This window comes from Cervus elaphus, chromosome 1 (assembly GCF_910594005.1).
Source record: "Cervus elaphus chromosome 1, mCerEla1.1, whole genome shotgun sequence".
NCBI lineage: Eukaryota > Metazoa > Chordata > Mammalia > Artiodactyla > Cervidae > Cervus > Cervus elaphus.
In genome coordinates this window covers 60,074,602-60,099,757 of record NC_057815.1, presented here as the reverse complement: position 1 = coordinate 60,099,757, position 25,156 = coordinate 60,074,602, and the positions used below count along the sequence as shown (strand labels likewise).

General features: G+C 38.6%; 4 protein-coding genes across 4 annotated transcripts in view; 2 read left to right on the top strand and 2 right to left on the bottom strand.

Annotated features, from left to right (window-relative positions):
* Positions 1-25,156, bottom strand: part of LOC122694965 (interferon-induced very large GTPase 1-like) — a 1,416,129-nt gene that overhangs the window by 1,084,122 nt on the left and 306,851 nt on the right. The window lies entirely within an intron of this gene.
* LOC122695020 (olfactory receptor 10A5-like) lies at positions 5,308-6,261 on the top strand. Its single transcript, XM_043904498.1, has one exon. It carries the CDS (start codon positions 5,308-5,310, stop codon positions 6,259-6,261), a length of 954 nt encoding a protein of 317 aa, XP_043760433.1.
* LOC122695038 (olfactory receptor 10A4) lies at positions 18,802-19,863 on the top strand. Its single transcript, XM_043904518.1, has one exon. It carries the CDS (start codon positions 18,880-18,882, stop codon positions 19,825-19,827), a length of 948 nt encoding a protein of 315 aa, XP_043760453.1. The 5' UTR covers positions 18,802-18,879; the 3' UTR covers positions 19,828-19,863.
* Positions 21,201-22,148, bottom strand: LOC122695060 (olfactory receptor 2D2-like). Its single transcript, XM_043904541.1, has one exon. The coding sequence runs from the start codon at positions 22,146-22,148 to the stop codon at positions 21,201-21,203; it is 948 nt and encodes a 315-aa protein (XP_043760476.1).

Below are 25,156 nucleotides of genomic sequence, written 5' to 3'. Positions count from 1 at the left end.
AACTTCAAGGAATTGACAAGCAAAGTCCTGAAGATTTTGTAATGGATATTATTTATCTCGTATACCTTGATTTTTTAAGTAAACTTTTTAAATTGCTAAGCATCACAAAACAGAAAGGTCTAGAGCTGGGATTAACCTTAGTTCACTCAGAATCCAAAACTTTTGTGCTTTTCTCTACAGAATACATTTTCTCTACAGAATACAGAATATACATTCCTAGAGTATGGTTTTCCTTTCTTGAATTTCATCCTGTTGGCATCTGACATTCCTTAGGGTCCCAAAGGGCAGTAGAATCAAAAAGGTCACATACCCTTGAGGAAGGGCAGGAAGAGAAGCTAAGTTGAGCCCAGAAACACCTTGGGGAAAATACATGTGCCAGCCCTTCATGAGGCCCTGAGGACCAAAGAGGCACCGCTGGGAACAGATCGCCTAAATCAGGGCAGGGAGCAGGGCCAGTCCATCTAGTCTGCTCACTCACACCTGACGCAGAAGGCTGCAGTGACCTGCCTTCAGGTCCAGTCATTAATGGCTCATCCAGGAAAGGGAGTAGGACCTCCCTAATTCTTTTCCTGGTTCTTCTGACAGCAGAGCCAGAGGTCGCCAAACTCTCAGGAGCCTGCACGAAGCACAGGTATCAGGTAGAGCTGAACAAGGCAGACCTTCCTATTGGGCACAGGTAAGGTTCCTGTCAAGTGTCGAGTCAACCCAGGCCCCTCTCGAGGTTCAGGTGCTCAACTAGACAAGGTTTGGCAGGGTTTGGTGGAGCATCTAATTCTATTCCTTTTCCACACTGAGAAGACGTCATCAATCTTCTCTCTGGGCCTTAGTTTCTCCTTTCTATGGCATGAGTGAGATCTGAGAATGCAAAAGATTGAGATTACCCAGAGATTTGTGTGTGTGTGTGTGTGTGTGTTTCAACTTCCAATTCTGTCCCCTAAAGCTTTCTGGGTCAGAAAAATCTCCCTCTCTGCAGGTTTTGACAAAACATATACCTCCTCCAAGTCTTAACTGTCCTCTATTGTTGCAGAAGTTCTGGAGTGACTGACAAGGAGACTGCAGCCCAGCCATGGGCCAAGTTCTGCTGTGTCCCCCACCTCAAGTCAGGCTGTATCTCTTCTTCCCCGTAGTTTACAGTTCTGGTGCCAGAGGTTGACACTTAAATGTTTAGGTTCGGTTCATTTTACACACTTTGTCGAAAACCCATGTGTTGTTTTTATTATACATTTTTCTGATTATGGTTTTAAGTACAGGTTCAGTCATTTCCATGTAATTTCTATGTAATTACAAAATTTCTCAACCTCAAAATTATGTATCTGCATTAAAATTCTGCATTCATCTCTAATATGGGGAGGATAATGATGGCATTTAAATCACAGTTATGAGAAGAAAATGAGAGAATGAATGTAAAGCATAAAGCATAAATCTATTACATTTTTAGTAAATATTGCAGCTTCATTATGATCATCATTTTCATTTTTAATGTTATTACTATCATATAATAAATATAGCTCATTGTAGAAAGTTTAGTAATCCATAAAAATAGAAACAAGAAATCACCTTTTTACAGCACTTGGAAGTAGATCACTTTAAAATTTTGATTATAACCTTTCAGCCTTTTTATACAAAAAATGTATTTACAAAATTAGAAATTTAGCATATATGGGCAGTTTTGGCATCTTAGTTTTTCATTAATATTATACTGTTATTATTGCATTACACTATTAAACGTTCTTCAAAATTATTTAAATGATTGCCTGATTTTCCTCAAATTCATGCTTTATAAGTGAACCTTTCATTCACCTATCTATTAATGATCATTTTCAAAGTATCACTATACTGGTCAGCACTGAACAGACACATAAAATCATTGCCTCCAATTCTTCTACCAGAGGAGTTCTTGAATCAAAATGTATGAACATTATAGGATCCTCACACAATTTGTGACAAACTGAGGCTAATTTGCATAGCCTCAAACAGAATAAGATATTGCTTACTAACCAATACTTACTAGCACTGAGTATTATACTTTTCAATATTTCAAATTGATGAAGAAATTAAGTTTCTATCTTAATTTTTAACTTTATTACTAGCAAAATAGAGTAATTTTCATATGCTTACTGGCCATTGGAACTTTTTGGTGAAATAAATCTTTGTGTTTTATATTTTTCTTTTGAGGAGATTGTGTCATTTTAAAGGGATTTCTATAGCTTATTATATATTAGGTAGACAAACATTTTATTATTTGTTGCCATTATTACAAACATTTTCCCAGCTTGTCATTAAGTTTTCCCTTTTGTTTATGGATTATTTTGTGTTATAAGTGTCTCGTTCTTAATAATATTCAAGTATTTGTTCTGCAAATTAAAAAAAAATACATTTTCACTGTGGATAATGTAAAAAATATAAAATGTGAGGAAGAAATTTAAAACTCTTGGAATTGTTCCACTAAAATGTTAACGAAGAAACAGAACTGAAGGCTTTCTATATGTATTATGTAATACATATATAAATTTTCTATTTAAAATAAATGTTTTATATTAAATATACTATCTTGTAGCACACTTTATCAACTTAGCAAAAACTTACTGAATATTTTCTCATGTCATTTGTTATTCTTATAACATACATTTTAATTACTTCATAGTATTCATAATATAGATGCATAGATGTAACAATTTATTTTCCAATCTATTTTTATATAGTTAGATTGTTCTTTATCATTTATTTGTTCTAATTACACTATTATAAATAAAGCTGAGAGGAGCATCCTGGTATATAAAATTTGCAGATAATCTTAATCTAAAATTGTAGACATGAAGTTACTAGTTCAAAGAATCTCTGAAACATAGTGTAAAATCAACTTATTGTTTGGACCTATAGTGTTTGAATGTTTATATTTCACATTTACCCAAAATAAATACCATGTTTAAATTTTTTTAAGAAAAACTGATCTCCTTTAAAAAATTGTACTTAATTTTTGTTGACTTTGAACTGTTTTCCTTTCTTCTGGCATTTGATTTCTGATGATGTGAACTGAATGATTATTGATTTCCCTAGTTTTCCCTTGGGTAATTTGTAGCAATATGTTGACATTTATCTTGTACACATTGTCTCCTTAAAATTTATATTTTAATTTCTATGTTAAACTATTAGTGTTTAAAATTATTTTATTTTTATATGTTAAAATCAATGAATATTTTCTTTTTTGGATTCTGCTTTAGAATACATGCTGAGAAAGAACTTCAGAAAGCTAAAGTAAATAGTTACCTATATTTTCTTCAATTCAGCTAAAGCTTCATATTTACATTTAAATCATTTTCCATGTTGGATATATTTTATTGTGTTATTTAATGTAAGAATGTAACATTTATTTTCCCCTCAAGTTGCCCCAGAGATGTTTATATATGCCTTGGTCCAGGGATTCATTCTATTTCAGTTATGTGCCTAGAGTGATAGTCTTCAGAGCATGCACAAATAACCATAATAAAATATTGTAATACTATGAGGAAATATAATATTATATGGTAATATTATAACATGTTTAAATACCTGCCGATGTATATGATCCCCACCATTAAGAATTTTTTGTTTCTTTGATGTGTACTATCTAAGGTTTTTAGTTATAATTAGTGGGAAGGAAAAGGAAAAGCCTGCCTACTCCATCTTATAGACACAGAACTTCCTGATTTATCTTTTTCCTTTGCAGTTGGGCCAGAGTTTTTGTTTGGTTGCAGTTTACAGAATTTGTTTTAATTTGTTGTTTTGTTTTAATCGTTTGCTAGGTTGGTTAGTGAATAAAATTATTCTCCAGCCTCAAAAATTTAAAAAGATTCATATAAAGACATATGGCTGTGTGAATCTTTTAAAACTTGTTTGCATTTAGGGATGCTTTCAGTTCAAAAAGTCATGTGTCCTTTTAGCTCAGAGATGTTTATTTTTCCTCTGGTACTTCTTCAAATATTCTTTTTCTTTTCTCCTTTGTTACATATTCTGGAATGCCTATTAAATTGATTTTATTTAGTGTATTTTACTTCATTATTCTTCTTATTATTTTTGTCTCTTTATTATATTTTCTCAGTAATTTAGATATAAATTCTCTTGTGTTCTAATTCATTAATTCAGTTTTCTTAAGTTTCTAACCCTGGACTCTATAATCTTTTAATTTTATTATCATGATTTCCCCCCAGGTAGTCTTTTCTAACTATATCCTTGTTTCTGTTTTACTTTGTATCAACTTTGGTTTTTACTGCTCCTAATAATGTTTTATTTCTGTTAGTAAATGTGTGTTGTTCTTACTATAGTTCTCCATCCACATCTAATTCCCTTTCATTTATCCCAGTCTCTTGGCCCACATCATTCTCCAACTTTATCTCATAATGTCTCCATTAGAATTTAGTACTTTAGATTACCAAGATAGGAAGAGAAGAAGAACCTCTTGATAACCAGTTGCAAATTAGAAGCAAATAATGTAAAATGAGGATCCAGTTGAGTCTGGACACCTTGATGTTAGTGGTATTGGTTCTCTTCTATCTTCAATGTGATTTGGCAAAAATTCCAATTGTGATTCTCGTTAACCATTAATGAAATAATCCCCAGGTCAAGTCAAAACTGCTCAATGAAGCATGGTTTAATAGAAATCAGAGTACTTCAGAATCAAACAGATGTGGTTTAGACTCCAGATTTGCCACTTTAATTGCTATTTATTAACTTCTCTGGGGTCAGTTTCCTCACCTGTAAAATGCACATGTATAAGGATAAAGCACATGCATATGTTAATACATACTAGCTCCTCATTCACCTCCCAAATTCTGACCAGGCAAAGAAAGATTTATGAAGAGGAGAAAATTAAATAGATGCATAGATCTGCTTCATAATCATAAAGATATTTCTAAACTTATGATAAATTCACATATATGTGTTCTTTAATGAAATCATGAGCATTGTGCTTGTTTCTCAAAAGTTTATGTGTTTTTAGGAATATCACTGCCTCCCAAAATGGACCCTTTGGTGGTTCCTTCAGGGATGCATGGTTCTGATTAGGCATAAACTTTCCCTATGTGTCAACGTGCAGATAGAAACCTATCAACTCTGCTGAAACCTGACCCAGGGCCGTTGAAGAGCTCATGCTGTGGCCCTTCTTCCTTGTGCTTTTATTCTCAGATAACACAAGATAATTTCCCTTGCAACTGAGATCCTGATCTTGCCTCTTTCCCTGACACTAAGAAGGATTCTGAAAGACAAATCCAGAATCTGACTATTCCAGTCGAGAATCTCTATGACCACAGCTGGGGGTTCATTCCTATATCAATGGCTGAAGGAAACTGGACAAGAGTGAGTGAGTTTATCCTCCTGAGTTTCTCTTCCTTACCTACTGAAATACAGTCAGTACTCTTCCTGACATTTCTGGTCATCTACCTGGTCACTCTGCTGGGAAACAGCCTCATCATTCTGGTTACCTTGGCTGACCCCATGCTGCACAGTCCCATGTACTTCTTCCTCAGGAACTTGTCCTTCTTAGAGATAGGTTTCAATTTAACCATTGTGCCCAAGATGCTGGGGACCCTGATTGCCCAGGACACAACTATCTCCTTTCTTGGCTGTGCCACTCAGATGTATTTCTTCTTCTTCTTTGGGGTTTCTGAATGTTCCCTCCTGGCCACCATGGCCTATGACCACTATGTAGCCATCTGCAGTCCCTTGCACTACCCAGTCATCATGAATCCAAGGACACGTGCCAAACTGGCAGCTGTCTCCTGGTTTCCAGGCATTCCTGTAGCTACTGTGCAGACCACGTGGCTCTTCAGCTTTCCATTCTGTGGCATCAACAAGGTGAACCACTTCTTCTGTGACAGCCCGCCTGTGCTGAGGCTGGTCTGTGCAGACACAGCACTGTTTGAGGTCTATGCCATCATTGGAACCATTCTATTTGTCATGATACCATGTTTGCTGATCCTATGTTCCTACACTCGCATTGCTGCTGCCATCCTGACGATTCCATCGGCCAAGGGGAAGCATAAAGCCTTCTCTACCTGCTCCTCTCACCTGCTCGTCGTCTCCCTTTTCTACGTATCTTTAAGCCTCGTCTACTTCCGCCCTAAGTCCAATAATTCTCCTGAGAGCAAGAAAGTGCTCTCACTGTCCTACACTGTTGTGACTCCCATGCTGAACCCCATCATCTACAGCCTGAGAAATAATGAGGTGAAGAATGCCCTTGGTCGAACCTTCCACAAGGCCCTAGGCCTTAGGAACTGCATCCCATAAGCATTAACAAATAATACTAAAGTTTATCAAATAAGGAACAATCAGTTTAATATTTAGAATCCCTCTGCTTATCTCCACTGTGATGAAACCCACTGCTGAAATGAATATTGGAAAACTCGGTGAAGAGAAACCATCACAGAGGTGGTTTAGACCTATCACCACCACCTGGAAAATGCCTCTGCTTGTCCAGTATAGACTACATTCTTTTCTTATTGTCAATTTAACACTTCTGTGGCCAAATAATTCCAGACATTCACATTCCTCTTTCCATACTGTTAACAGTATGAAACTGCTTATAATCCTAGCATGGGAACACACAAAATAAAATAGGGCAAACCCATTGAAAATCACCATGTCAGTTTGTCTTCCTTTGGGCAAACATGACTCCGCTCATCAGATAGGAAACTCTACTAGTCCTCCCCTGGTGCGTAACTCTCCTTACTGACTTACGTTAGTTTTCATGTCCCTGAGGGAGTGTTAGTTCTTTTAGGCTCTCTGGTTGTAGTATGGACATGGTAAAGTGGATCAATAATTCCCATACCTACACCTTTATAATGCTAGCAACCTCTTTATTCCTCATTCTATTTATCCTAGGAAGAATGACCTGAGCTTCCATTGGCTCTCTAGATTTGGGGTGTCAGTGGTTATTTGTTTAAGGGTCGTTTTTAATCATTAATTTTGTTTAAGTTCTTAACCTTGTTGAAGTAATATCATAAATTTCGATCATGATGCTGGTTTCATCAAAGGTTAAAATAGATCCAGCTAACTCCAGCATAGCTCTTCTGTAACACAAAAGAGTCCCCATTATTTTTATAACTTCATAGTACTCTATTTTGTAGATATGCCATAGTTTGTTTGATGAGTTTTCTACAATTACAAAGAATAGTTTTATGCGTAAACCTTTTTATATTTTTGCCAGTGTACCTGACATGTGGAAATCTGGAAGTTGGATTTATTGGCCAAAGTGTAAGTGTATAGTGTTTCTATCCTGGCAAATTTCTCTCCAAACTTACTGTACCATTTTACACTCCCAACAGAAATTTATGAAGATTCTTTTCTCCCCAGAGCCACAACAATAATACTTGTCACCAATCATTTAGAATTTAGCTTATGTAATAGGTGAAAAAAAATCATAATTAAATCTTAATTTGAGTGAATAAAATTTGAAGAACACAGAGGGAATAGGTGAGTAATTCAGAGGAAAGATATGCATTTCATTTAGACTTCTGAATTCATAGTTTAGATGATTTGCAGTTGGTGATGTCTTGGTACTCTATTTTCTCCACTTGAAAGCTTCTTTTGACCTTCATTTTAACCAAACCCATTTTATATTTCAAGGTCTACTACAACTCCTCAAGCAGCTAAATTACTCTTTCCTCAGTCAGTTCAGTTGCTCAGTCGTGTCCAACTCCTTGCGACCCCATGGACTGCAGCACATCAGTCCTCCCTGTCCATCACTAACTCCTGGAGCTTGCTCAAACTCATGCCCATCGAGTTGGTGATGCCATCCAACCGTCTCATCCTCTGTCATCCCCTTCCCCTCCTGCCTTCAATCTTTCCCATCATCAGGGTCTTTTCCAATGAGTCAGTTCTTTGCATTAGGTGACCAAAGTATTGGAGATTCGGCTTCAGCATCAGTCCTTCCAATGAATATTCAGGACCAATTTCCTTTACAATTGACTAGCTTGATCTCCTTGCAGTCCAAAGGATGCTCAAGAGTCTTCTCCAATACCACAGTTCAAAAGCATCAGTTTTTCAATGCTCAGCTTTCTTTATGGTCCAACTCTCACAGCCATACATGACTACTGGAAAAACCATAGCTTTGACTAGACGGACCTTTGTTGACAAAGTAATGTCTCTGCTTTTTAATATGCTGTCTAGGTTGGTCATAGCTTTTCTTCCAAGGAGCAAGTGTCATAATTTCATGGCTGCAGTCACCATCTGCAGTGATCTTGGAGCCCAAGAAAATAAAGTTTGTCACTGTTTCCATTGTTTTCTCATCTATATGCCATGAAAAGATGGGACCAGGTCATGAAACCATGATCTTCATTTTTTGAATGTTGAATGTTAAGCCAGCTTTTCACTCTCCTCTTTCACTTTCATCAAGAGGTTCTTTAGTTGCTCTTCACTTTCTGACATAAGGGTGGTGTCATCTGCATATCTGAGGTTATGGATATTTCTCCCAGCAATCTCGATTCCAGCTTGTGCTTGCATCTATGTTAAGTTTGTCAATGGACAAATTAAATTCTGTGTATACTATACTATACTAATTTTTATGTTTGCTTTCCCCCGATGTACCTGTAACTCTTTGAAAATGAATTCTGTACGAGTGTTTCAGTTTTAGTATAACATAGGCATTCCTGAAAACTTTTTGTTCTGCAAAACTCACATTAAAACACCATGGAGAAATAGGGTTAAGGCAGGCTTCTCAACTCAATAGACATGAGTTTGAGTAAGCTCCGGGAGCTGGTGACAGACAGGGAAGCCTGGCATACTGCAGTCCATGGTGTCACAAAGAGTCAGACATGACTGAGCGACTGAACTGAACTGAACTGAGGCTTCCCAAAATATATGCAACTTTGAAGCCACAGGTGGAAAATGAGGGAGAAGATTGGTATTTTAAATATGCCTTGTGGAAAAAGTCAAACATGTACGTGCAGGCATTGTGCCAGATGTGAAGCAAACAATAATAAACAGGTCAGATGTGGCTACCTGTTTTAGTAAGAAACATGAAGTCAAAAGTCTATTCCAGAAGCACTGTAAGGAATGCCTAGATATGCATTAGGCTTTTTGGGTTAAGCCATAATCAGTTGGAGGAACTTTTATCTCAAACATGGACATCATCTTACCCCTTCAATTTCAATTCCTATTCCAGAAGGGTTAAAGACTTTGAGATGTTAGCCTTTTCATCTTAACCAGTAGTTAATAGCCTCCCCTACTGAGAGCATCCTAAACAAACTGCTTATGGTTTTCATTAATATTCTCCAGTTTGCTTAGACAATGACTATTGAATTCTCCTCTTCAAGCATCTTCTGACCTCTCCTGAGTCCAGGTCAGAAATAAGTCCTAAGCACCAAGCCCAATAAGAATCAAAGTGAAAGGAAATGTAAAAGAATACTAGTTTGAGGAAATTAAATCACTTCCTTGAAGATACCTGCACTCCCATATTCATTGCAACACTTTTCACAATAGCCAATACATGGAAACCAGCTAAGTGTCCATCAACACATGAATGGAGAAAGAAAACTGGCATATGTATACATATATGCAATGCAATATTAATCAGCTGTAAAAAAAAAAGAAGGAAATCTTGCTACTTGCGACATCATGAATGGAACTTGACAGCATTATGCTAAGTGAGATAATTCAGACCGAAAAAGACAAATATTGTATGATTTCACTTATATGCGGAATCTGAAAATACTGAACTCAAAGAAACAGAGACAAGAATGATGGTTGCCAGGACCTGGGTATGTTGAGGTTGGTCAAATGGTACAAAGTCAGTTTTAAATAATTAAGTTCTGGGGATCAAAGGTACCGCATAGTTACTCTAGTTAACAATACTGTGTTATATACTTGAAAGTTGCTAAGAGAGAAGATCTTAAATATTTTCACCATACACACATAAATATACAGCTAATTATGTGAAGTAATGGGCCTGTTAACTAACTCTATTATACTCATTTCACAATATACACATATATCAAATCATTACATTATACACCTTAAACTTACACAATGTTCTATGTCAATTATATCTCAATGAATCTGGAAAAAAAATAAAGAGTACTGGTATGCTCCTCTAGTCTCTGTCTGGTGGAAACCTTGGAGAATAGACAGACCACTGAGTTTTGTTCCTTTTCTCTTGTAGCCTCACAAGTGCAGGAGAAGTTGAGGCTGCAGTAAAAACCTTCCTCCAAGGAAGGTTTCATGCAGAATCTTTATGAGATTTTGTACTCTTGGGAACCCCTCAAATCTCATACCTGTCAGAAAGTGAACCTATGATTTCTCCTCAAGAAGAGGAAGTATTGGGGGAAGTCACTTTCAAGAGTAAACAGCAGGGACCAGGGAGCCCTGAGACCCAGCCTGGAATCCTCTAGAGTGAATGGCACAGGCCCAGCCCAGAGCTTCTCTGGAGTGACTAACGCTGCCCAGCTCAGACTGATTTACAGCTGCTGGCCCATCGTAGCTACCCACAGTGTCCAAGACACCGGGACAAAGCTTCTTTGAGAATGTGACAAGGCAAACCCGACTTCACCAGCAGTGTGGACCAGGACAAGCGCAAGCAGAGTGTCTTTGGAATGACTGGTACGGACGCAGTACAGGACTTTTCTGAAGTGGCTTGCACAGACATCACCACAATTTAGAACTCCCCTGATGTCACCCATTCAGACATAATCCAAAGCTGTTCTAGAGCAACTGACACAAACCAGGGCTTCTCTTCAATGTGAAACAGACAAACCTCTCACAGGAGGTAAGTGAAGGATGAGAAGGCAGGGCACAAACTTGAAATCTCCTGTAAAGAGGATGATGGCTCACCACCAAGAAAGGTGTCCTTTTTGACACATTTCTGAGAGATAAGAAAGGTGATCAGAAATCTCAAGTAAAACACATGGGGTTTTATAGAATTTGACAAAAGAAGTAGGACAAAGGGAATCTGCTAAAGAATAGGTAACAGTGATAAAATGTGTATTGTGCTTTAGACTGTTCAAAGTGTTTGCACATGAATCATCTCATTTCATACCCACAACCACCCTGTCAGGTGGGTAGGGCATTTATAATAACTGACATTTTATGATTGGAAAGAAACATAACTCAAAAAATGTCAGGTCAGTAGCTTTGTGTCTCACATCTAAAACAAATAATAACTGGAACTTTAGCTCCCCTCAGATCCTTGCCATGATAACTATGTGGTCTCAAACTACCACATATGTGGTAGTTTCACAAAGTTCTCTTAGGTGTGTTAACTACTTCTTCCTTGTTGAAACAAAACAGAATCTCCAAGATGTCATCCCTGAAAGGAGACAATCTGGATAGAGACATAGCTGGCCACACAACCTCAACTGAGAGGAATAGGATTTCAAGTTTCTTCATAATGTCCCCTTCCCCTAAGAAAGGGACTCTCTTCCCCTCTATCACCCCTTTCTTACTTTCAGGGAGAAAACAATATTAAAAACAGAAGAGAAAGGTGAAAGACGTGAAAGAGAAAGAGAAGGAAGTCTAGGTCAAAAGAAAGAAAGCTATGACCAACCTAGACAGCATATTAAAAAGCAGAGACATTACTTTGTCAACAAAAGTATGTCTAGTCAAGGCTATGGTTTTTCCAGTGGTCATGTATGGATGTGAGAGTTGGACTATAAAGAAAGCTGAGCATTGAAGAATTGATGCTTTTGAACTGTGGTGTTTGAAAAGACTCTTGAGAGTCCCTTGGACTGCAAGGAGATCCAACCACTCCATCCTAAAGGAAATCAGTCCTGGGTGTTCATTGGTAGGACTGATTTTGAAGCTGAAACTCCAATACTTTGGCTACCTGATGCGAAGAGCTGACTCATTTGAAAAGACCCTGATGCTGGGAAAGATTGAGGGCAGGAGGAGAAGTGGACGACCAGGATAAGATAGCTGGGTGGCATCACCAACTCAATGGACATGGGTTTGGGTGGACTCCGGGAGTTGGTGATGGACAGGGAGGCCTGGCGTGCTGTGGTTCATGAGGTCACAAAGAGTCGGACATGACTGAGTGACTGAACTGAACTGAACTGATAGAGAAAGATCAAGGCAAATGACGGAATACATGACTGAAAACTGTGGGAGGGAGGCAGACACAAAGCCAGGACTCCTGCTTTCATATTGTGTTTCGTGCAGCCCCAGGGTCCTAAGAAGAGGCATGAGGGGGCCATTTCAGTGGCCAGGAGAAAAGTGAAAGCCAAGCAAATGGGTCTTTTAGCTCTGGTCCCTGCCCTAGTTCATCCTCATTCAACTCAAGTCTTGAGGGTCCTGAAAGACTTAGTTTGAAAGAAAAGGGAAGGAGCTCCTCTGCTTTAAAAGTCAGAAAAACTACTGTTATGCATATGTAAGTTCCCTCAGCTTCATTAACCAAGTATTCAGAAATTCTTTTCGATAGCTTCTGAATTTGGAGCCCGAGAACTTTTTCTTTTCTGGACTCTTGTCACATACTATCTAGTGTCTCAGTAGTGTCATCAGGAAATTCTCAAACTATGTTTGCTGCAGTATTCCTCTGGTTTCAACTGTCATACAACTTGGCCAAACCTCATTGGATTGCTTTCTATCTGCCTAACACTGCTTTACCAAAAGTTTGGATTTAGATGCTTCTTGTAACTATAGAAACTGTAGTGTATATTTTTATACATGTATATATAAATTATTTAATGGGCTTCTCTGGTAGCTCAGCTGGTAAAGAATCCACCTGCAATGTGGGAGGCCCTGGTTCAAAACCTGGGACAGGAAGATCCGCTGGAGAAGGGATAGGCTACCCACTCCAGTATTCTTGGGCTTCTCTGGTGGCTCAGCTGGTAGAGTCTGCCTGCAGAGTGGAAGACCTAGGTTCGATCCCTGGGTTGGAAAGATCCCCTGGAGAAGGGAATGGTTACCGACTCCAATATTCTTGCCTGGAGAATTCCATGGAGAGAGGAGCCTGGAGGACTACAGTCCATGGAGTTGCAAAGAGTCAGACACAACTGACTAACACACTTATTACATATAATATCAATAATAATAATGACTAATAATTTAAATGTTTTATAATTTTACATTTTTTCCATATCTCTTCAGTTCAGTTCAGTTGCTCAGTTGTGTCAGACTCTTCACGACCCCATGGACTGCAGCACACCAAGTTTCCTTGTCCATCACCAACTCCCAGAGCTTGCTCAAACTCATGTCCATTGAGTCAGTGATACCATCCAACCATCTCACCCGCTGTCGTCCCCTTCTCTTCCTGCCTTCAATCCTTCCCAGCATTAGGGTCTTTTCCAATGAGTCAGTTCTTCTCATCAGGTGGCTAGCGTATGGAGCTTCAGCTTCAGCATCAGTCCTTTCAATGAATATTCAGGACTGATTTCCTTTACAATTGACTGGTTTGATCTCCTTGCAGTCCAAGAAACTCTCGAGTCTTCTCCAACACCACAGTTCAAAAGCATCAATTCTTCAATGCTCAGCTTTCTTTATGGTCCAACTCTCACATCTTTGCATGACTACTGGAAAAACCATAGCTTTGACTAGACAGACCTTTGTTGGCAAAGTAATGTCTCTGCTTTTTAATATACTGTCTAGGTTCGTCATAGATTTTCTTCCAAGGAGCAAGCTTCTTATAATTTCATGGCTGCAGTCACCATCTGCAGTGATTTTAGAGTCCAAGAAAATAAAGTCTGTCATTGTTTCCATTGTTTTCCCATCTATGTGCCAGGAAGTGATGGGGCTGGATGCCATGATCTTCATTTTTTGAATGTTGAGTTTTAAGCCAGTTTTTTCACTCTCTTCTTTCATTTTCATCAAGAGGCTCTTTAGTTTCTCTTTGCTTTCTGTCATAAGGGTGGTGTCATCTGTATATCTGAGGCTATTGATATTTCTCCTGGCAGGGTCGATTCTAGCGTATGCTTCATCCAGCCTGGCATTTCGCATGATGTACTATCCATGTAAGTTAAATAAACAGAGTGACAATATACAGCCTTTACGTACTCCTTTCCCAATTTGGAACCAGTCCGTTGTTCCATGTATGGTTCTAACTGTGGCTTCTTGACCTGTATATAGATTTCTCAGGAGGCAGGTAAGGTGGCCTGGTATTGCTGTCTCTTTAAGAATTTTCCACAGTTTTTCTGTGATCCACAGAGTCAAACACTTTGGCGTAGTCAGTATAGCAGAAGTAGACGTTTCTCTGGAACTCTCTTGCTTTTTCTATCCAATGGATGTTGGAAATTTGATCTTTGGTTCCTCTGCCTTTTCTAAATCCAGCTTGAACACCTGGAAGTTCTTGGTTCACGTACTGTTGAAGCCTGACTTGGAGAATTTTGAGCATTACTTTGCTAGTGTGTGAGATGAGTACAACTGTTCAGTGGTTTGAACTTTCTTTGGCATTGCCTTTCTTTGGGATTGGAATGAAAACTGACCTTTTCCAGTCCTATGGCCACTGCTGAGTTTTCCAAGTTTGCTTGCATATTGAGTGCGGCACCTTAACAGCATCATCTTTCAGGATTTGAAATAGCTCAACTCGAATTCCATCACCTCCATTGGCTTTGTTTGTAGTGATGCTTCCTAAGGTCCATTTGACTTCACATTCCAGGATGTCTGGCTCTAGGTGAGTGATCACACCCCCACACCATATCTCTTACCAGCTAATAATTTAAAACATTGTTAAAAGGATTTTTACAAATACCAGAAAAGGTAGTGATGAGTTTAATCCATCATTGAATTCCTGAGAATTTCATGACAGAGAGCTCCATTAACTTTTTAAGTTATTAGTGCACATGGACATGTTCATTTGCTCAGTCTTTGGACTCTTTGCAAACTTATGGACTGTAGACTGCCAGGCTCCTCTGTTCATGGGGATTCTCCAGACAAGAACACTGGAGTGGGTTTGCCATTCCCTTATCCAGGGGATCTTCCCAACCTAAGGATTAAACCCAGGTCTCCCCATTGCAGGCAGATTCTTTACCATCTTAGCCACCAGGTGACCCCAAGATATTAAGCCAATTAATTGATGGCATTAAGATAAATGCTAACTATTCATTCAGCAAACATTTACTGTTACTTTGTGGGTACTAGATAATGTAATGTGGATATAGTGATGAATACATTTTGGTTTGTGGCTTAAAGAAGTGTACAATTTGCAGGCAAGGACACATATAATTGTGACACAAAGCCATTATTATAATAAGAGTATTTTAAAATCCTGGAGGAACACAGGGAAAGAGTAATTAGTTACATCCAGTTAGGTGTGGGAATGATCAGAAAAGGTTTTATTAGGAACTTGCCATTCAACTTTGGGTTAAAAAATAAGTATTTATACGATTTACCTGTGTTTTACCTAAGGCATTTGATGAACTTTTTATGAGACCTTTGTTACTATTTTAAAGAGGTGCATTCCAGATGAGAGTACATATAACTATGTTTATTTATACCCAACCATGTCCGAAATGATTTAAAATCACTGATAAAAATATAAAGTGGCTTTGCTATTTGTTTAAAGAGTAGAGATTAAAAATTAGTTTCCAACCATTTGGGAATAAGCCTTAAGTTACATGCCCTAGAGTCTTGGCTCTGTCCTAAGAAATATTTTGATTAAATATGTGAGTGAATCAGACTTTTATGGCGCACTAAGTAATGCAATGCTGTTATAATGGAGTAAAACTTTAAAAATGTCTTCTCAGTACACAGCAAAAATAAAAATAAACAAAACAAATATAACATGGAAGATAAAATCTAATCTATCGGCTAGGAAACACACACACACACACACACACACAGGCCTTGTATAACTATTGGTTCACCTAGAGATCCTATAGTATCATCAACCTGCTTTGAAAAAAGTTAAACCTTAGGCTACATTAATTATTAAGCACTTAGAGTTAAGAACTCTGCTAGTGGCAAAAGATACAATGGCGAATGAATACATTTGTCCTCATGATGTTAATAATTATATAACATAAATAGATGCACACATACACAATTATAAAGATGCTCTAATAGCAGTTTACATCAAGTGTTAAAAGAATAAAAGAATAATCCCTTGATCTGTCCAAGGGAGGACAGGGAAACTTCACACAGAAAGTGGTGTTTCCACTGAGACTTGAAAAATTAGCAGAAAGTTATACATAGTTGCAGGAAGAGGTCCCCAGAGTAGAGAGCCACAGGCAGAAAGGCAAGAAGAGGTGAGAGAAAACTATGTGAGCACAGAACAGAAAGTATTTTGGTGTGATTAGAGCATCAGCTCTGTAGGGGGTTTCAAACTGGAAAAATAAGCAGAAATCAGAGAAAAAGACCTTTTAAGAATTTTACTTATTCCAAGAACAGTAAGGAGTGACTGACAGAGAGTTAGCAGGTAAATAACTTTGTTTGAGCCGCTGTCAGATCACATACAAGTCAAGAATGGATCGAAGAGAATGAGATAGAGTTGGGTTCCTATAAGATTCTAGGCCAGGGGAAATAAGAGCCAGAACCTAAAGCCATGGTGATAGAGATGGAGAAGGTGATGTTGAATCAGTGTTTAGGAAGAAAAATAATCAAGTTTGGGGGATGAATGAAGAATTTTTAACCCAGTTCCTGGGCACACAGCCAGGTGGCATCATTTCCTGAAATGAGGTAGATGAAAGTGGGGAGGAGGGCGTGGCGAGGTTGGGCAGGAGGAAGATATGCCTCACCAGTCTTTACACCTAAGGCTGTACTGTTGCTGGATGCAGTCTTTTGTGTCTAAATTCCTTATGAATGTGGGTCACTGTGCCTACACACTGCCATATAGGCATTTCCCTAATTATTTTCATATCTGCTTCATTCTTCAATTAATAACAAATTACTGGGTATCTGCCTTGCAAGGTGTTGGGATAAAAAGTTGAATAACACAATTTCTGCTCTCAAGGAATCTACCCCGTAGAATATGAGATGGAGACATATATTCATGATTATTCTAAGATAAGGACTGTGAAAGAGGTATTTCAGGTCTGCAGTGGTGCTAACACCTTAAAATGTTCTGCCCTCCTAGAAGTAATCTTGCTTCTATTCTCCTTTGCTACCATCCTATGCCAAGTGCTCCAGCTTAGTCTCACCTCTGAGTTCAGATTCATGTCCATTCTCCGAGAGGGGGTGAAAGTGCCACCTAACAGGCAAGCCCATGGTTTGGAGTCAGATGCCAACACTTGCTGGCTGCCTAACTTTAGGAAAATTACTCCCTTCTCTGGGCCTCAGACTCCTTGGATGTAAGGTGGAACTAGTAATAGTCCCTACAGCTTCTGGTAGTTGTGAAACAACCATAACACTTGCAAAACACTCGTAGTACTGTCTAGTATTGACTTGGTGCCCAGTAAATGTTCATTTTTACTATGAAAATAAATAATATTTCAAAAAAGTTTCTATAAAGTAAGTGATGCCCAGCTTGAGATTTTTTAAATGAATAGGAATCAGGAAAAAAATTTTAAAAGACTCTTTCTCACTATTTTTGCTCTTTACCTCCCTCTTTCTTTCACCACCTTGTCTTCATGTCTTGCACCTGCTCAGGACTTTACTCAAAAATCATCTTCTCAATGAGACATTCTGTGACATGCCCCACACCCTAAATCCTGTCTTCTCCACTGCTTTATTCTTCTCATCATCTAACATAATAAACATTCTATTCATATAACTTAATATAACACACATTTCCTGTTAAAAAGTGAGTTATATGAGGGTGGAGATTTTTGTTTGCTTTATTTACTAGTATATTATTTTCAATATCTAGAGCAATCTCTGGCACACTAAAGATAATCAATATTTATGGAATAAATTATTTTTTTCTCTTAGGGATTGAAAATAAAAGGCTGCAGTGATTTTGGGCAATAGATTATATAAGAAGTAGATTTTAGAAGGTAGATCTAGTTTTAAATCATTATAATTGTAATGATTAGCATTCACTGAGTGTGTGTTATAGGCCAGTCACCATGCTATGTGCTTTAGATTTATTCCTTCATTTAATTTTGTAGCCATCAAAAAAACTTTCAGAGTTCCAATTTTGAAGTTTAGTTATTGATACAATGGTGAAACCGTCTTATTCTTTTTCACAGGATTTAACATTATTAGTCACACTTGTACACTTGATTTGGTCTTTATTAATGTGTAAAATTTGTTTCATGTTTCCTGAGAGTCAAGACTCAAGATGACCAGTAGAAGCTAATGAAAGGGTTCATACATAACATACCTGGATGCTCCCTATGGTCTGACAGTATTTTGAGTCTATGTGCTCTTTGTCTGATCACATATAGCCACATGCAGGGTATTTAGTCCTGTGATTAAGATAAGCCACAGGTCCTATATTATTCATCTTGTTTAAACTACAATTGTCTGAGTTTAGAAATGATCACTCCAGTATACTGAACTCTTCCCAAGTATGAACTGCTCCAAATTGGGACTCATTCAGGTTTCCTCCTGAGGGATCATTGGTAATGGTAACTCACTTTCCTTGACTTTCTCCTTCCCTCCTTCATTTTGCAGAAAACACGCCCTCACCACCTTTCTGTGCATTAAGACCCTTCTCTTCAGAAATGGTTGGCCTGGCTTCTATTTTGGCACTACTGACTGTTGAAGAGAGATAGGATAGAAGCACAAAAATGAAGCTGTGACTTTGGCCATCCTCTATTGAGTAAACAAAAGTCAGGACATGTATAGATATACATGGTATGCCTCAGTTCAGTCTGAAAAAAAAATTGTTGATATTCTTAGAAAAAAAAAAGTGAATCCCACAGTCAGACTTGTTTTTAACATTGGAAAGTATAGCTGTTTGAGCTTCAACAATAATAACAAGAGGATGAAGAATGAGGCCATGAGAATTTCCCTTTCTAAGGGTGTAATAGAGTCTGAATGACATATGGAGACTGCCACCTTCCTGGAGTGTGACTGTCCAATGAAATCCTGAGCAGAGGAATGATGTGGGGAAACTGGACAGTTGTCAGTGAGTTTGTTCTTGTGAGCTTCTCATCCCTGTCCTCTCAGCTACAAGCTCTGTTGTTTCTCCTTTTTTTGACCATTTACCTTGTTACCCTGATGGGAAATGTCCTCATAATCCTGGTGACTACAGCTGACTCTGCCCTCCAAAGTCCTACGTACTTCTTCCTCAGGAACTTGTCTTTCCTGGAGATAGGTTTCAACTTGGTTATTGTGCCCAAGATGCTGGGGACCCTGATCATCCAGGACACAACCATTTCCTTCCTTGGCTGTGCTACCCAGATGTACTTCTTCTTCTTCTTCGGAGCTGCTGAGTGTTGCCTGCTGGCCACCATGGCGTATGACCGCTACGTGGCCATCTGTGACCCTTTGCACTATCCAGTCATCATGGGTCGCAGAGCCTGTGGCCAGCTGGCAGCTGCCTCCTGGTTCTCAGGATTCCCAGTAGCTACTGTGCAAACCACATGGATTTTCAGCTTCCCTTTTTGTGGCCCCAACAGGGTGAACCACTTCTTCTGTGACAGCCCCCCTGTCATCGCACTGGTCTGTGCTGATACCTCTCTGTTTGAACTGGAAGCTCTAACAGCTACTGTCCTATTCATCCTCTTCCCTTTCTTGTTGATCCTGGGATCCTATGTCCGCATCCTCTCCACTATCTTCAGGATGCCCTCAGCCGAGGGGAAGCACAAGGCCTTCTCCACCTGCTCCTCCCACCTGCTGGTTGTCTCCCTCTTCTACAGCACTGCCATCCTCACATACTTTCGACCCCGGTCCAGCAACTCTCCTGAGAGCAAGAAGCTGTTGTCACTCTCCTACACCGTGGTGACTCCCATGTTGAACCCCATCATCTACAGCTTGAGGAATACTGAAGTAAAGGCTGCACTAAGGCGGGCCATCCGCAGGACCCTGGGCTTTCAGAAACTATGACTGACTTAGATGGAAACTGAGGGGATGGAACACATAGACAAAGGAAAGAAAAGCAAGTTCCTCAAATATGTCTTTGGTTTCTATTCTTTCCAAGAGCCACAGTATACACACTGGGACTTTGGACTTTCCACTGGGATCCATTAATGAATGAAAGAACATGAGTGATGCAATAAAGAACTTCAGCAGACCCAGTATTCTCTGGGTCTGGGGTGCTGATGTCTCTGAGGATGCTATATTAGTTTACACAGATTAGCAGTCTGATGGTTGACAACCTCATTACTTTTTGCCATTTCTTATTTGCTTTAACTTTTCTTGAACTTCTTCATGTCATTTTATACTTTTATGCTTTGTTTTCTTTTGTATGTCCAAAAACTCCACCAGTAACTTTCAAAGATCTTTCTGTTTAGAAGATAAACTAATGATAATTGTGACAATAAATAGTAGAGTTTGCTTCATTCCTTCACTCACTTTTTTTTAAAAATCTTTGGGTTTAAAATCAAACTTTCAAAAATTTAAGAACTCAAAATGTCAACAAATTTTTATTCAGCATATGTCAGACCTTATTTAGACCCTGAAGACACATGGGTGAATAAAACAAATTTCGTGCCTCATGGAATTTTTATTCTAGTGAGAAAGAGAGAAAATAAAATGATGCTTTAAATCCTCCATTTGCTTGTAAAGTACCCATGTTTAGAAGGGTACGATTTGAGGACTTCCTCTGCTACCATAATTGGTCTGTGCCTCATATGGGGAAAACTGATTCACTACATGGAAATCTGCCTTAATCTCAAACTATCCACCTTGGATATGGGAGTTACTTGACAGAAAGGGTGTAAAAGAATCCCAAGTTAAATAGATGTTGACAGATTATGGAAACTACTATGAATAATCCAAAGATTTTTTGTTTCTAGATTTTTGGGGGGGGGGGGTAATATCATTATGATTGGATGGAATCAACTGTCCTTCTTAAGCTTGCATATCCCTCAACAAATTTTGCTGCCCCTTTATGACTTTGTCAGTGAACATATTTCAATTCTAGTCTCTTGGCAAAGAGCAGACTTGGGACATGGGCACCGTAGCTTTGTGCAAAGTATTCATAAGAATTTATTGATAATTCATTGATATATTTATTGATATAAAATGGGAGTGTTTCTTGGGTGATTTTTTTTTTAAAGACCAACCACAAGGAAGCAGAGCATCCTTCCTAATACTCCATGAATTATTGTCCTTCTTCTTCTACAGAGGGAGTGCTGGGTAAATGATGGCACGTGGGTCCACAGACAAGTACCAAGGATAAAAGTTACCATATTCCAGTCTTGCAGAGGCACCTACTCAGCCAGTCTTAGAAGTAGATAACCAGGAGGTTCTTGGTGTCAGTGGAAAACTCCAAACCTGCATGGGAAATTCCTTGTGGCTACTTTCCTCAGAGCTCCCTTCACATCCTTGTTCCTCAGGCTGTAGATGAGGGGATTAAGCATGGGGGTCACCATTGCATAGAACACAGATACCAGCTTTTCCTGTTCTTTGTAAGACTTTGGTGTCATGTAGGTGACAATTCCTGACCCATAAAAAAGGATGACCACCACGAGATGGGAACTACAGGTTGAGAATGCCTTGAGCTTGCCCTCAGTTGACCTCATCCTGACCACAGTCACTATGATGCGGCCATAGGATACCAGGATTAGAGAAACCGGTATGAGGAGAATCACAACCCCCATGAGGAAAATGACCATCTCTGAAGTGTGGGTGTCTGTGGATGCCAGGATCAAAATTGCAGGGGCCTCACAAAAGAAATGAGCAATATTATTGCTGCCTTGGTAGGGCAGCATTAGTGTGAAGGTGGTGTCCACCACAGACACCAGAATGCCACTGGTCCATGATCCTGCAGCCAGCTGGATGCACACCCTCCAAGTCATGGTGCTAGGGTAATGCAGAGGGTTGCAGATAGCCACCTGTCGATCACAGGCCATCACCGCCAACAGGGCACACTGTGTACACCCGAAAACAAGGAATAGCAGAAGCTGAGCTGCACAGCGTGTGAATGAAATCACTTTCCTTCTGGAGAGCAGGTGGGCTAGGGCTTGAGGAACGATGTTGGTAGAGAAACAGAGGTCAGCCAGAGACAGATTGCAGAGAAAAAAATACATGGGTGTGTGAAGCTGAGAGTCAGCCTGAATAAGGAACATGAGAAGCAGATTTCCAAGCACGGTGACCAGGTAGACACCCAGGAATAAGGTGAAGAGCAGCTCTTGGGTGCGTTGGTCATCAGAGAGTCCCAGAAGGAGGAATTCTGTCACCTGCGTCTGATTTGTCTGTCTCATGGTTTTATCAGTGTGAAGTCACTCTACAGTATATATAGGTGGGTATAGCCTATAACATTATACAATTCAGAGCTGGAAGGCTTAGAAATTGCCCCCAATCATACAAACCATTTTAAGAATCCCCTTTATTAGGCTGTTAGAAGATGACTATACTGCTTTTTTGGAATGTTTTCAATGTTGCAAAACTTAATACTTCATAAGATGGTACATTCATTTCTAGTGTCATCTGACAAGCATATGGTAGATCAAAAGAATCATCTTCATCATCTTCTCTATCTGAACATCATACTTCTAATGATAAAAACAATAGACTGAATTCACCTGTAAAGTCATGAAATTTAATTTCTCTTTATTATCAGCAAAAACATTTGAGTCTTATTTTGCTCTTGTGACACCTCCCCCATCTCATGATGGTGTAGATACTTTTTTTTAGTTTTTCAAACGTACAAATCTTCCTATTGTTTCTTCCCTGAAAAAAAAAAAAAAAGTCACTCACCAAGGTATAAGAAAAAGAACCAAAATACCTTGTAGAATTGATATTTTTTCCTCGGACAAAATAAACTATTTTGTAAGAGCTAGGAAACCAAGGGATAACTCTGCATGTGCTATAATCTTTCTGACAATCCTGTCCCCCAATTCAACTGGAGCTCCTGAATAAAAATCTTAGCCATCAGTGAACTTCCAAACACCATTATAACGTAATATCCATTTTAAGCCAGCACCCTGTCTGGTTTTGTTCAGACTAAACAGTACTAATCCACCACTTCCAGCCCATCATCTCTTGCTTATTATTGCATTATCATGTCTTGCATTATATTTCTACTCTTCTCAGAGACTAAAAACTCCTTTGATAACTGTGCCTATGTCTTTTTCATTTTTGTGTTCTTTAAAAGACATAGCATAGAACTCTATTCAATAAATTATGTTTCATGAAGTAAATAAAAATGATTTGACCACACAGTTTTTAGTCGAGTTGTTTAGAAAGCCTAGAGAGACTTGCAATAATGTGGAAACAATAATAAAATTTTTTGTGGAGCTGTTGCAAAAAAGAAAGGAAAGAAATTTACTTAAGACTAAAGTTTAGAACCCTATGCAAGTTTTGGGCTACCAGTCCTTTTTGTGTTTGGTAAAGGTGATTCAAAGTATTTTAAAAAATATATCACATTAAAAATAAATTTAAAAATACATACATCAAATAGAATACATAAGATTACCAATGAAACAGTTATCAAAATAGTTTTGGGGAAAAAACTATGTGACATAATAATACATGTGGCTCTTTAATACGTTAAAACTTAGGCAGATCTAATAATCACCTTAGTTTCAAAATGATGAGCTTAAATATGATTTTGAGGTAACTTCAACAACTGCAATATTATTTTAAAATATTTCTAATTTCTGTTGGTGATAAAGTCATGGATACTGCTATATCCAAACAAGAAAGAAATTTCAGTTAAAGTAAAAACAAAGAAGTAGCATTTATATCTAAATTGAAGAACCCTCATGGAATTGAAGAATTTCAAGTTAGGAAGTTGTGGGCTAAAGGAATTCCCAGGAGTTTTCTCAAAAAGTCATAATTACATTCTATGTTATCAGATAATGGAATCTTAGGTTCCTGGATGGTTCTCGATGGGTCAAAATGATGAAAGATTTCAATTCAACATTGAAATAATAAATGAACAAATAAAACATTAATAAGAACAATCTCATCTCTGCTTGATGGTCATTTATGGCTTCCTTATCAACCCCAAGTCACTTTTCTAGCTATTTTTCCTGCCACATACCCAGGACACACTGTATTTTTAAACCTCATTGGTTTTTGCTCAGCCTAGTCCCTCTATTAACAGGTAAGCCCGCTACACAGAGACAGCATTGTTTTCCTTGAGCATTCAACACTGTTGCAATATTCAATTACCTGATTTGTGAGCAAATATTATTGGCCAAGCACATGCTTAGTAAAGGCAATACAGATAGAAAACCCAAGCCCAGAGGCCCTCAGATAGGAGGGACCAAACTATAGTCGCGTTTCATTCCTAGGGCTGTTCAGTTCAGTTCAGTTCAGTTCAGTTCAGTAGCTCAGTCGTGTCCGACTCTTTGCGACCCCATGAATCACAAAACACCAGGCCTCCCTCTCCATCACCAACTCCCGGAATTTACTCAAACTCATGCCCATTGAGTCGGTGATGCCATCCAGCCATCTCATCCTCTGTCATCCCCTTCTCCTCCTGCCCCCAATCCCTCCCAGCATCAGGGTCTTTTCCATAGTCGTCCCTAGAACATCATAGATTCACAGCATATCGTGGTTTAATGAATGAATGTACTAGGCCAAGTGATTCTGTATCACCTAACAATTACTTACATCAAACTGATATAGAATTGCTTCTAAAGGGAAATAGAGTCTGTTGTCAAAACAGCTGACATAAAAATAAATTTTGAGAACACAAGCTATGTTAAGATAGATACTTTTAGAATTGTCACCCATTTAGTGTAAGTTATTACTTCATAGGTTCTTAATCTCCAGGATATAGTTCAGTTTGGGTCCTTTAGACTTATTTCTCTGCCACACAGCATTCCCAGAATAGAAACTAGTGCAACTGTATCAATCATGTGACTAGATCTCAGGGAAAATTAAATGGTAAGCAAATATCTATCTGTTTTGATGCAAAGAGGTAGATAGCATAGAACTAAACACTTGTTGCAAAGCTCAAAGTGATGCCTACAATCAGTGGTTAACTTATTGAATGGGCAGTCACAGGATATTGGTAATTTCTATGACTTCTTCACCTGCTATAGATTTTTCAAGATCCCATTTGAGAAAAAATATTATTTTGGATGATTTTCTTTTCTGACCCACACCTTTTCCCCACTCCCCACTCCCAGCCACTCCCAACAAAACAGGCACACACACACACACACACACACACACACACACAAATACACACATTCTCAAACTAGTCTATCCTAGATACATAAGTGTACCTATAGCATCATAACTCTTAATGAATTAT

Coding starts and splice junctions, on each gene's coding strand:
- LOC122695020 (XM_043904498.1), top strand. CDS start 5,308: ATGGCTGAAGGAAACTGGACAAGAGTGAGTGAGTTTATCCTCCTGAGT.
- LOC122695060 (XM_043904541.1), bottom strand. CDS start 22,148: ATGAGACAGACAAATCAGACGCAGGTGACAGAATTCCTCCTTCTGGGA.
- LOC122695038 (XM_043904518.1), top strand. CDS start 18,880: ATGATGTGGGGAAACTGGACAGTTGTCAGTGAGTTTGTTCTTGTGAGC.